Here is a 12959-nt window from a genome sequence, read left to right as displayed (position 1 = left end):
CTTTTATTTTTAATACCGAGGAAGTAAGTCTCTTTCTGTCAACCTGTAGTATTTCGTGAGATTTCCAAACTCTCCTGTCAGATCATTACTACCCATCTTATTATTATGGGAGGAATTGAATTTAGAGGTACATATTACATATATGCCCAACCAACCTAGAAGCTGTGTACACGTCAAGACTTTGGTCAGGCAAAATGTTACAGAAATACATTTGAGTTATTAGCATGCAAACGTGATATATATAATGTAAAATAAGCAGCTTTTCGTTTTTCGGATCGACCAGCACATGGATAGGAGTTCCTTGCATAATAACCCCAGGATATGTGTACAAAAGACGTACAAAGTGGAGGTGCTGAACTAGAAGAAGCAACTGTAACTTCGAATGCTTGTTGCATCAACCATATTTCTGTAGACTCTCACAAAATTGACACAGATGCTCTAGGATGCTAAATTCCTGATTAAGCTGTGTTAGAGAAGTCTAAACATGTACATCAACAACACATGTAATCGATATAAAAGTGCTTTGCATATTTATTACAAAATATATAAAATATAAAATCATGTTCATTTATTGATTCTTCTTGTTAGGATTACTATCTATCAGAGGTTCATTTTCTGAATGGGTTTCAACTTGCTCTCTTTCATGCTTGTGTGCTGGAGGTCCTTCAATACTTGAATTATTAATATTTTTCTGCAGCTTTTTTGTCTTTTTCTTTTTAACTTTGTGTTCAATTCTACTTAGGAAACAAAATTGTCATGTTAAATGTATCAGGTACTGAGAACTATCAGAATAGTTGTGTAATATTCAAGATTGTTACATACCCTGAAATAATATCATCTAAAACACCTCTGAATTTTTCATATTCTTGCTTTCCAAATGGCTGAAAATGAGTTGAATAAATATATTTACTTTATGGGCCCATTATTAACCATCATTGAAACGAGCTCTCATAGATTATTTATTATGAATGAAAAACGTAATCAGTAACGACTTCAAATATTACTAATATTAAATTGAAGATTTCTACCTCAGGTTTATAACGTGCATGCTCATATGCATCCGTCAAAGCTTTTATTTGACTACTTCTTACTGTTCTCATCACACCACTGCTATGTGATTTAATATCTCTCATATGTTGTTTGAAATTTTTTAATGGATGGCGCTTTAAACTTTCATCAGTGCGACAAAGAGCTCTCTCTGAAAATTGTATCAATTATAAATGTCAGAATTATTACTTTACCACATTAACTAATGATTTAGAAATAAATAAAACATAGATTCAAGAAAAGAGAACAGATGATGTAGTTCTGCCAATATATACGAAATGCTTGCAGTAAGATGGAAAAAAGGAGATGATGCCGATGGCAGAAAAATTTCCACCACTAGCAATTTTTGCTGTACCACCTTGTAGATACTCACTGAGCACTATCAGAAAGGGCTCCAGTTATGAATATGAACCATTAAAAATAAAAGAGGTATCTTCTTTGACAATAAATGAGTTTGACATTATACTTGAAATAAAAATAATGCCATATACCTAGTATTTTGATATCATCCAATGCTTTCATACGATAAAGATAATTGTATGGAATTTCATCGTCATCATCTGCCTTATTCTCCAAATTCATACACAAATTTCTCTCATCACCATCTGATAACAATCTCGGTTCATGAACAACATGAAGAGTTTGCATCAATCGCTCGTTAATATCTTCCTTTAATGTCTATATAAATAACATTGAAAATTTGCCATTAATGACTTTTTATTTATGTCAACATTCAATACAGTTTCTAGTGAGTCAGTCATGAACTCTTAGTTCTCACGCTGAATATCTTATAGAACGAGGAAAAGTTACAATATTATTCGATTTTTAAATTAGTTGAGAAAAGTAAAATAGTCCAATCGCACTTAGCTAACAGTATTCAAGCAAAAAGAGTCAAATGGTTATGGCCAAAAAAACTTGATTAGGATTATTGCAGCGAAAATTCGTTTCTTAGGATCGAAGTGTTTATGTTAATTAAAGTCTGCATGTAGGCTAAGCACCCACTTTTCGGAGTAATTGTAAATTAGTGTGGTAAATTTGTTTCGACTACATAACCGATAATAACGCAATACATGGACTCCATTTTCACAAAGTTCTTATTCGCTTTTTTTAGCTGTCCGATATTGTTTTTACCTTCGGAGCGAATTTTCCAACATCCGTGTATCCTTTAGAAAATTTTGGAGCGATTCTCCGTAAAAACCTCTGAACAAAAATTGCCACCAAGAAAAATATCTAAAAAAAAAAAGCATTGTTTCTGAACCAGCTTATGAGAGTATAAAGTAGGGGTCGGCAACCTTTTTAATTCAGCGTGCCAGTTTATGAATAATGAGCACCTCCACGTGCCAAACATTTTTAAGTGTACGGTCTGCGTAGCCAACTACCTGATTTTAATAGTAAGCGGATGAGAAACAAATTTATTTTAATGGATAACGTGCATGAAAACTAGCTTACAAGGGATTTCTGCATACGGCATTTCTACATCCGACCTGTCTTTGCACGACTTAAGTAATAGGTATGAAGGCACTCGCGATTAGTTTTGTAGCCGGAAACAATGAAATCGTGACAATACTGAAGATAAAATTTATTTCGGTGCTCCTGTAGTATGTGCACCAAGATGCCAGACACCAAAACGTAGTGTGTGTTCCAGGTTAGGTTTAGGCCATAATTCCATGTGTACGGTAAATACTACGGGAGTCATTTGGCTAGTCCCCAAACTCGCAGTAGAACTAAAATGAGGAAAATTGGAATAAAATTATGCCCTAACCTGGTACACATACTACGAGAGCACCTTCATTTCATTTTTTCTTAGGGCTACATGTAGCTCACAGTTAAATGATGAAAATCAGCCAGGCGTGCATTTTCGATAGGGGGGGTCAAAATCTAAAATTTCCATTCCATTATGAAACAGTCGCCGCGATTAAGCGCTTGTTTAAAAGTGTAGCATCTCGCGCCGATGATTGTATAATAACTCTCATATGGCCGCTTGTCGATTGCAGTTAAATATTGCATGTTTTTCAATGAATTTTTTGATTTGTTTTTTTTGTTCAAATGAGAATGTTTGTCACAATCTGCCTCGAATAGCTTGGCGTGCCATGCTGCCATGAGAAATCATGTTTTGGCACGCATAGACTACTCCTGGTATAAAGGATGATTCCTGCATTGCTTTAACTTGATTTAGAACAATATTTTTCATGAATATCTGATATATGCTCAGTCGTAACCCCTGATGAAGAACTGTGACTGAAAGAAAATTTGAAATTCAATATACTGATAGCCTATAAGCTACTTACCAAAAGTCCATACATTATGACGAGAAGTATATTGACTCCAGTTCTTGTTCCATCATCCTGACTTTGTGACAATGAAGAGTCTGGCATGGTGGTAACGTTCAACATACTACAGTGATTGTTTATTGACAATCCTGCAATCGTAGAGTACCGGTACCGTAGACCCCTTCCTGCTAAGATAAATGGATGATGGCCTCACAGAAATTGTGGCAAGATGACACCGGTTTCAGTCACCAAATACCCAAGCAGACATCTCTCTCGTTTTTGAAAGCGCCGATCACGGTTGCCAGAACTCAGATTTCAATCGAGCGATGCGAGAGTTTACGAAAAAGGCATCGATGCAAAATCAGCTGATGTTTTATGTGTTGCCAGATTAATCATGAAAACTGTGAATTATTGCCATAAAATCATAGTTCTACCCAAAATATAAGTGTCTTACAAATATATCAGCTTAGTATAAGAAAGATAAGTATAAGTACTTATAATAGGAAGTAAACACAACGAGTTTGACGAAGATTGAATAGGTGGAAGAGATATTTATTACCGTTTAAACCTGGCCCAGTCGTCAATTTTTAATAAAATTGGTAAAAATACCTATTTTGCCCCATCAAATAGGTGTCTTGAAATTATGGGCCCCCCATTTTACACAAGACCAGCAGTAGTACATATAATAAAGTGGTAATACAGCGAGTTTGAAAAAGTTGGTATGGGGGGAAGATATTTTTATTATCGCATAAACATGGCCCGATAGTCAATTTATGATAGAAATGACAAAAAGACCTCTTTTGCTTCAAAAAATGAGTGTCTTGCAATTACGGTCCCTACATTTACAAAAGACCAGTAGTAGTACATATAATAAAGTGTTAATACAGCGAGTTTGAAAAAGTTTGTATGGGGGGAAGATGTTTTTATAATGGCTTAAACATGGTCCGATAGTCAATTTTTGATAGAAATGGCAAAAAGACTTATTTTGCTCTAAAACATAGGTGTCATACAATTACCGTCCCCAAATTTACAAACGACCCGTAGTAGTACACATAAGAAAGTGTTAATACAGCAAGTTTGAAAAAGTTTGTATGGGGGGAAGATATTTTATAATCGCCTAAACATGACCCGATAGTCAATTTTTGATAGAAATGGCAAAAAGACCTATTTTACCCCCCAAAATAGGTGTCTTACAATTACTGTCCCCACATTTACGAGAGACCAGTAGTAGTACATATAATAAAGTGGTAATACAGCGAGTTTGAAAAAATTTGTACGGGGGGGGGAGATATTTTTATTATCGCATAAACATGGCTCGATAGTCAATTTTTGATAGAAATGGCAAAAAGACCTATTTTGCCCCAAAATGGGTGTCTTACAATTATGGGCCCATCATTTACACAAGACCAGCAGTTGTACATATAACAAAAATGTGTTTATACAGCGAGTTTGAAAAAGTTTGTATGGGGGGAAGATATTTTTATTATCGCTTAAAACATGGCCAGCCAGTCAATTAATGATAGAAATGGTAAAAAGACCTCTTTTGCTCCAAAAAATGAGTGTCTTGCAATTACGGTCCCCGCATTTACAAAAGACCAGTAGTAGTACATATATTAAAGTGTTAATACAGCTAGTTTTAAAAAGTTTGTATGGGGGGAAGATATTTTTATAAATGCTTAAACATGGCCCGATAGTCAATTTTTGATAGAAATGGCAAAAAGACCTCTTTTGGCCCCCAAAAATATGTGTCTTACAATTACCGTCCTCACATTTACGAAAGACCAGTAGTAGTACATATAATAAAGTGGTAATATAGCGAGTTTGAAAAAGTTTGTATGAGGGAAGATATTTTTATTATCGCATAAACATGGCCCGATAGTCAATTTATGATAAAAATGGCAAAAAAACCTTATTCATTCTCTTTCTCGCAATATGTATTTAAAAAAAAATTGGTGCGCTCTCCTCCGATGTTTTTCATTCTGGTAATAGGGGCGATGCTCCGCCACAGGCGGTTTTTAAAAAAAGGCGCAATATGAGGCTAGATTGGTAAATGTCCCTGATTTCGATAATCGAGGGAATTCGCTTGACTGTTTGAGAAAATTTCAGGCCAGAAAATGCAACGATAAATTAATTCGTGGAACCTTGCAACAAATTTCACGAGTTCCTCAAGTTATTATGCTGTGGTCGGAACAGCCTGTAAGAATATTCATCCAAAATGCTCAAAATGACATAATTTATATTGACGCTACTGGTCGGGTACTGCCGTCTGGTGCCCAAAGCCCATATTACATTTACCAAATAGTTACTCGCCATCCACAAAAAGGCAAATCTCCATTTGCTGTTGCAACGTTCGTTACGAATCGGCACAACATTGCAAAAATTTCGAACTTTTTGTCACAATTCCGTTCTGATGTTTCCAAATTGACCAAACGATTTCCCGCAAAAGTTTTTATATGTGATGGTAGTATGGCCCTCATTAAGTCGATAATTCAGGTAAACATGCGCAAAAGTTTTGAGGCCTACATATCACGCTGTTATTCGGTCATTCAAGGCAGTGCAAATTTGGATATGCTACCCTGTGACCTGAAATAACCTATTCAGACAATGAAACTGAGGCAAACGGGGAATTTTCTTTTGAAGGGAAAGTATGCAAACGAAGTCGCTTAATAATCAATTATTAAACTCGTGTTGTGGCCCCCCTTGAGCTGCTTCGTGGCCCCCTTTGGGGGCCACCGGCCCCCGGTTGAGAACCACTGGTATAAAAGTACAATTTAATTAAGGCTGATCAATGAGCATATATACAATGAGTGGAAACTTGCAAAGATTTGCTCATTATGGCATTGTTCCCTGCATTTTTTACGTCGTACAGCTAAATGGTTCGTTGCATATTAAGAAAACGCATTGCTCGCTGCCAAAATCCCTTGCTTCAGCCGAGTCGGGTGCGAAATTGGCCGTATTGAGGTCTTTTTCTTCAATAAATATTTGGTTTTGGGTTTCGAAGTATGGTACGCTGAAACCATACAACTATGAGCATATGCTTATTGGGAATGCATATCTATTAGACAGAAAACGTATCTACAGAACAGAATAGGAACCAGTCGCCGAGAGGAGTGCGGTTATTCATGTATTTATTAATTGATATAACATGGGATTTACATATTTATCCAAGGGAAGAAGAAAGCCGAAAAGAAGGCCTAAATATATGGCGAACCACGGCTTCTCTCAATCATAGCTCTGTGCTCCATATGAATCACATGGCTCTGCGAGCTATTCGTTTACTTAATAAAAATACTGATTTTAACTATAAATTACTCTGGGATATCTTGTCATTGAAAACAAAAGCCAGAAATTGGAAGAATAGCAGGGAATGAAATGTGTGTATTATGTAATGGAGAACCTGAGTTTGTTTCACATATTTTCATGTATTGTAAATTTACAAAAAATATTTATGAAGATTTTGTTTTAGATATATTAAAATTGATTAGAATACATTTTGTTATCAATATGATTCTTGCATATTATTTAATTTTAACGATCCCTTATATAGTCATATAGATACTGTTGATTTGGATGCAATTATACTTTTGTAATCAATAGTGAGATATAAAATTTTGACCATGAGAAATTCTATTATATTCGAAAATAAAACACCACATTTTGCCTTTCTCAAAAAGCAGATAAAAATGGCCATAATATGTAGAAAAATATAGAGAATTATAGAATAAACAACCCATTTGAGAGGGAATTGAAAAATTTATGTATGTAAAGCATTATTTTAAAAAGAAAATTATATGTTTATGATATGTATTTTATACTTACTAATTTTATTTTTATTGTTTTATATCAATGCATTTATTAAAATAACCTAATTATGGTATGGATTACTACTGGAATTGAACAAATTAAATACTGGATCATGGATGCAAAATGGAATATGAACTTATTTATATTATATATATTATTTTATATTTACCGTAATTAAAATCACTCATTGAGTGAACGAATGAGCATACTGTAATGCTCATTGGGAATACATACCATCTATTAGGCAGAAAACTTATCTACAGAACAGAATATGAACCAGTCAAGTGGGGACCTGGGATATTGTATTCATTGATATAGATAGAGATAGTTTATTTTGAAAAGTCCACAATCTGACAATACAAACAAATAAAAAATGGAGAGTTCTGGAGAGCGAGCAAAACCTTTAAAAAAGTTTAAAACACGATGAGTATCATGTGCCCGCTGTGTTATAGCAAGTAGTAATGTGTAATGAATTTAATTCACTGTGGTAAATGAATTGCTATCTTTTTATTTGTTATGAGCACACTTGCTGGAACTCCATAATCTATTATTTTATTTTTTAGTAACACTTTTTATAAAAATATCAAATTGTTTTTCATACTTGCATCCATATTTCGCCCTAAATTCCATTCTATGACACTTTCTCTGTATCCAAATATCTATGTACATGACCACATTATTTATTTATTAGTAATACTTCATTTAAAAGTATCATCTGGTAATTTATCAGTTTTTTGCCTTAAATTTTATTCTGTGATACTTGCTCTGTATCCAAATATCTATATGTATATGAGCACTTTATTTATTTTTTAGTACCGGTAATACTTATTTAAAAATAACCTATTGGGTAGCATTGCTATTTCAGTATATTATCAATATTTCGCCTTAAAATTCATTCTACGTTACGTGCTCTGTAGTCGAATATAGATATGTACATGAGCACTTTATTTCATATATATATATATATATCTGCTGGAGAAGGGTCAAATCCTGATTATGTATTATTGTGTGTTACTATCATCCAAATCACTTGCCAGTCCTAATCAAGTATTATAATTTGATGTGTTCAAATTATAGTGTATAAAGAAATCTACTCATGATTTCATTACTATTATCAAATGTTTATAATTAAAGTGCTATAATAATAGAATTATCCCCATCTTTGCTTATAAAAAATCCATGCCCTATTACATTCATTTTTAGTAGACAAATTTTCCAAATAATAGGTATCCTCGCTAACCCATTTTTATGCAGTTGATATGCAATACATGTCAACTTATCAGCTGAATAAATGATGATCTTAGGACAAAACATGATTATTTAGTACTTTCAAAATCAAAAATTCTTGTGAATAATGTATATAGTGAATACGGTATATGAGAGGTATTGAAGAATTTAACACCGAACCTGTTAAATGACCCGAAATGTTGTAACTTTGTCTCCCAGTCAAACACCTGAGCATCTGTTTTTTTTATTTTATTATAATTTATATATGTTCATGGTGTGACGTACGAAATAAACTCTCTCTCTCTATTAGTTTAAAATACTGACTTCTGGACTTGGCTAATTTTATACATATCAAAACTTGTAAATATTTGCATATCAAAACTTGTCATTTATTTCGTTCCATCCATGTATTTTCCACATGTTTTTCCAATAAAACATACTTACGCCTTACTACTGTTATTTGTAGCTTATTATTGTTAGCTAATTATTTTTGAGGTGGGGCGCAAGACTTCACAAATTCTAAAAAGGGGGTGCGGCTTGAAAAGTTTGGGAATGTTTGTATGTAGTAGACCCTAACCTGGTACACATGGTTCCGGTGTCTACCAACTGGGTTTACATACTTCAAGAGTACCTTTTTGTATTACAGTTGTGAAACAGAAAAAGCTGAATGTCGGTCTTATTCCATCTGTAAATTTACCAAAAACTCCACAAAGAATGAACAATGTGTATTATCGATGAAATGAAAAGTGACATATAAAAAATACAGAAGCTGTAGAAAATATTTTGCATTACAGAAAAATTAGTTCACATATTAAATATTTTACATTACAAAAAAAATGGTGCTCCAGAAGTATGTGTACCAATATGAAGGTAACTAATTTTGTTCGCCTACTTTATATCAAGTTGTGTAAATGGACTAAATTCTATCGGTAGGGGGATATTCACTTGTGAAACACAGACAATTCCCGAACTTTTAATAGAACAAAAATAAGGAGAATCGTAACCTAACCTGGTACACATACTACGAGAGTACCGAAAAAACAGCCCACATAGTAAAAGCAGGTATGGAAATACTTTACATTACAGAAAAATTAATTTACATATTAAATAGCAGACGAAGGAAATATTTTGCATTGCAGAAAAATAGCTCACATAGTTAATAGCAGTCATGAAATATTTCTCACTATTGATTACAAAAGTATAATTGCATCCAAATCAACAGTATCTATATGACTATATAAAGGGTCGTTAAAATTAAATAATATGCAAAAATCATATTGATAACAAAATGTATTCTAATCAATTTTAATATATCTAAAACAAAATCTTCATAAATATTTTTTGTAAATTTACAATACATGAAAATATGTGAAACAAACTCAGGTTCTCCATTACATAATACACACATTTCATTTCCCAGAGTAATTTATAGTTAAAATCAGTATTTTTAATAAGTGAACGAATAGCTCGCAGAGCCATGTGATTCATATGGAGGACAGACCTATGATTGAGAGAGGCCGTGGTTCGCCATATATTTAGGCCTTCTTTTCGGCTTTCCTCTCCCCTTGGATAAATATGTAAATCCCCTGTTATATCAATTAATAAATACATAAATAACCGCACTCCTCTCGGCGACTGGTTCATATTCTGTTCTGTAGATACGTTTTCTGTCTAATAGATATGCATTCCCAATAAGCATATGCTCATAGTTGTATGGTTTCAGCGTACCATACTTCGAAACACAAAATCAAATATGTATTGAAGAATTAAAGACCTCAAGTCAAGTTAATACGGCCAATTTCGCACCCGACTCGGCTGAAGCAAGGGATTTTGGCAGCGAGCAACGCGTTTTCTTAATATGCAACGAACCATTTAGCTGGACGACGTAAAAATGCAGGGAACAATGCCATAATGAGCAAATCTTTGCAAGTTTCCACTCATTGTATATATGCTCATTGGGATGATGCTTTAAAAAAAGAATCATTATTTCTCTATCATGGAGTGCCCAAGTTTAATTAAAATCACAAGAGAATAGTATAGTTTCCTGGGGTGAGGGAAGGGGAAAACATATTTGATTTTGTGCGATGACCGATAAGAGGAAGAGAAGTCCCAGCATGGTACTTTAACAAAAAGCATTCACTCTATTGATGGCTGTATTTAAATTTGATGTAAATGTAATGTAGTATGCTATCCTAGACCTAATTTGCTGTTCTTTTGTCTTTGTCTAATTCCGCATGACAATAGAATTAGAACGGTGATCTAAATATTAATTCAGTCCATTGTTTCATATTGTATCCTGCTGAGGTGGCCTGTGGAGTTGAAATCGCACTCTGATGGGTGGTGGTTTGGTAGCCTTCGAAGTTCCACGATGGTGGTTTCAATCCAAAGGGTCTATAATCGTCCCCTCATTTTTCAATTCACCTTAAAAAAAAATATATGCTCCGAAACAGTAATATGTTCAAAACAGAGAGTTCGACTAATATGACGATAACAAATGTTGCATAAGTTTGGAACGAAATTCTGAGTTTGATTTCGATTTTTTGATGCTATTAGGTAGGGAATTCCAAGCTTTTGGTCCACATACTGGAATGGATTCTTGTGAGATACTTTTAGCAACATATGGAATAAAATTTTTTTCTTTATTTCTGCTGTTTGAATTTGGGTTCGCTCTGAACAATCTGTTCAGGCTGGATGGAAGTTGCCCATTGTAGCAAGTGAACATTATGCTGCATAGTTCAAATTTGGCTAAATCCTCAACTCGTAGTAGCTTATATTCTTTAAATAAGTCATCAACTTTTTCTCGATTTCCCCTATAGAAAACTATTCTAATAAAACGGTTGCATACACTTTGAATTTTTTTGATAATGGACGTTTGGCGATGAACATCAGTTGAGGCACAATATCGAATATGGCTTTCTATTAAACAAGATGTATTCAAATTGTTGGCTATTTTTGTAATAGCACCAAGAGACGACCTTGTTTTCGATAGAACCAGGTTTGTGTGCTGTTTCCAACACAATTTATCATCAATTATAACGCCCAAAAATCGCGTCTGGTTAATCCTTTCTATATTTATTCCATCCAGATTTTGTTGTGATGTTGGACACTTTTGCTTTGGCGCGCTAAATACCATATATTTAGTTTTCTCTACATTAATTGTGCTTGAATATTTTTCAAATCCGCTTTTGCTTTGGTCAAAAGTTCAGGCAAGTTTTTGCCTTGAAGATATGGCGTTGAGTCATCAGCAAACAGTATGATATCAGAGTGAAGATGAGAATTTGGAAAATTGTTAATAATGATTGAAAAACATAATGGAGCCAAAATAGAACCTTGTAATGTGCCTACAGTCAAATTACAGTATGTGCTGGATGCTACATCATTGTATATTACTACTTGTTTCTTTTCTGATAAATAGCTTTTGAACCAATTGTAGCTCTGACCTCTAACATCAATATGGTGCAATTTGGCTGTAATATGTCATGGTCAATACTATCAAATGCCTTGGATAGGTCCAAGAACATACTAAGAGTATACCCATTCTTATCAAATCCTTCTAAAATTTTACTGACAAGTAGAGATGTTGCATGACATGTCGAGTGATTATGGCGAAAACCAAATTGCTGGGAATAAAAGAAATTTTTTTGATCTAGGAAATTGTTGAGTCTTTTGTACATGATTTTTTCCAGTACTTTGGAGAATGCGGGAAGTAAGCTGATTGATCGGTAGTTCTCTACATTTTTCGCATTTCCTTTTTTAAACAATGGCATAACTTTGGATAATTTGAACTGGGTTATGTATTTACCAGATTGTAAGGAGCAGTTAAAATATGTGTGTTATATATTATATATATAAGGGCACAAATACACTTTCAGGGCATAATTCGAATTACTTTAAAGGGAATTCCATCTATTCCACACCTGGTTTTAGGCCGAAAAGATTTCATGATATTTTGGACTTCGAAATCCGATGTCGGGGCAAGAAACATGGAAGTTTTACTGGGCTGTCCCATATATTGATTAAAGTCATCCCTTGTGGTATGAGGAAACCGTTCAATCATTTTATTCCCAATTGTAGAAAAGTGTGAATTAAAATGATCTGCTATTTGACAAGATCAGAGGTTTCCTGTCCATTAACAGAAAATACTTTTGTTAAATTTGGTTTAGAGCGTCCAAGCAGATCGTTCATAGTACGCCAAGTCTTCTTAAGATCATTACGATGTCTACCTAGTAATGACTTATAGTAATTTTGTTTTTTCACAGTTATCAATTTCTCATATTTTTTCTTGCATTCTGAATATTTGTATTTAGACTGTTCTGATTTTACAGTAAGATAGTTTTTGTATAGTTTATGCTTTTTTTTCTGCATTTTTAAGAGTTCCTTGTCAAACCATTTATTAATATTTTTAGTATTTCTTTTCTTTAGAGGGAAACAAGTGTTGAAAGATTCAGTAAAATACTCATTGAAAATTCTGAAGTCTATATCGGGATCTGTTTTGCTGAACACGACAGAAAAGTCACTTTGTTCTAGCAGGAGTTTAAAATTATCTAAATTTGAGATATTATATTGCCTAAGCCCTAAAGTATCCGTTTTCTGTCTTGCAATGTTTTTTCT

General features: G+C 33.8%; 1 protein-coding gene across 2 annotated transcripts; it reads right to left on the bottom strand.

Annotated features, from left to right (window-relative positions):
- Positions 1-513: 513 nt before the first annotated feature.
- LOC120342064 (protein C1orf43 homolog) lies at positions 514-3646 on the bottom strand. 2 transcript variants are annotated; one of them, XM_039410734.2, is made up of 6 exons: positions 3336-3641; positions 2179-2277; positions 1539-1725; positions 1029-1198; positions 823-881; positions 514-734 (listed from the first exon to the last, which is right to left on the bottom strand). In XM_039410734.2, exons 1-6 carry the CDS (start codon positions 3438-3440, stop codon positions 569-571), a joined length of 786 nt encoding a protein of 261 aa, XP_039266668.1. In that variant the 5' UTR covers positions 3441-3641; the 3' UTR covers positions 514-568. The 2 variants fall into 2 exon arrangements, with proteins under 2 accessions (XP_039266668.1, XP_039266669.1); XM_039410735.2 differs by lacking the exon at positions 2179-2277 and having other exon boundaries at positions 3336-3646.
- Between the last annotated feature and the right edge of the window lie 9313 nt (positions 3647-12959).

Source organism: Styela clava, chromosome 3 (assembly GCF_964204865.1).
Source record: "Styela clava chromosome 3, kaStyClav1.hap1.2, whole genome shotgun sequence".
NCBI classification, from domain to species: domain Eukaryota; kingdom Metazoa; phylum Chordata; class Ascidiacea; order Stolidobranchia; family Styelidae; genus Styela; species Styela clava.
The sequence above is the reverse complement of the archived record's forward strand: the minus strand, read 5'-3'. Positions and strand labels throughout refer to the sequence as shown.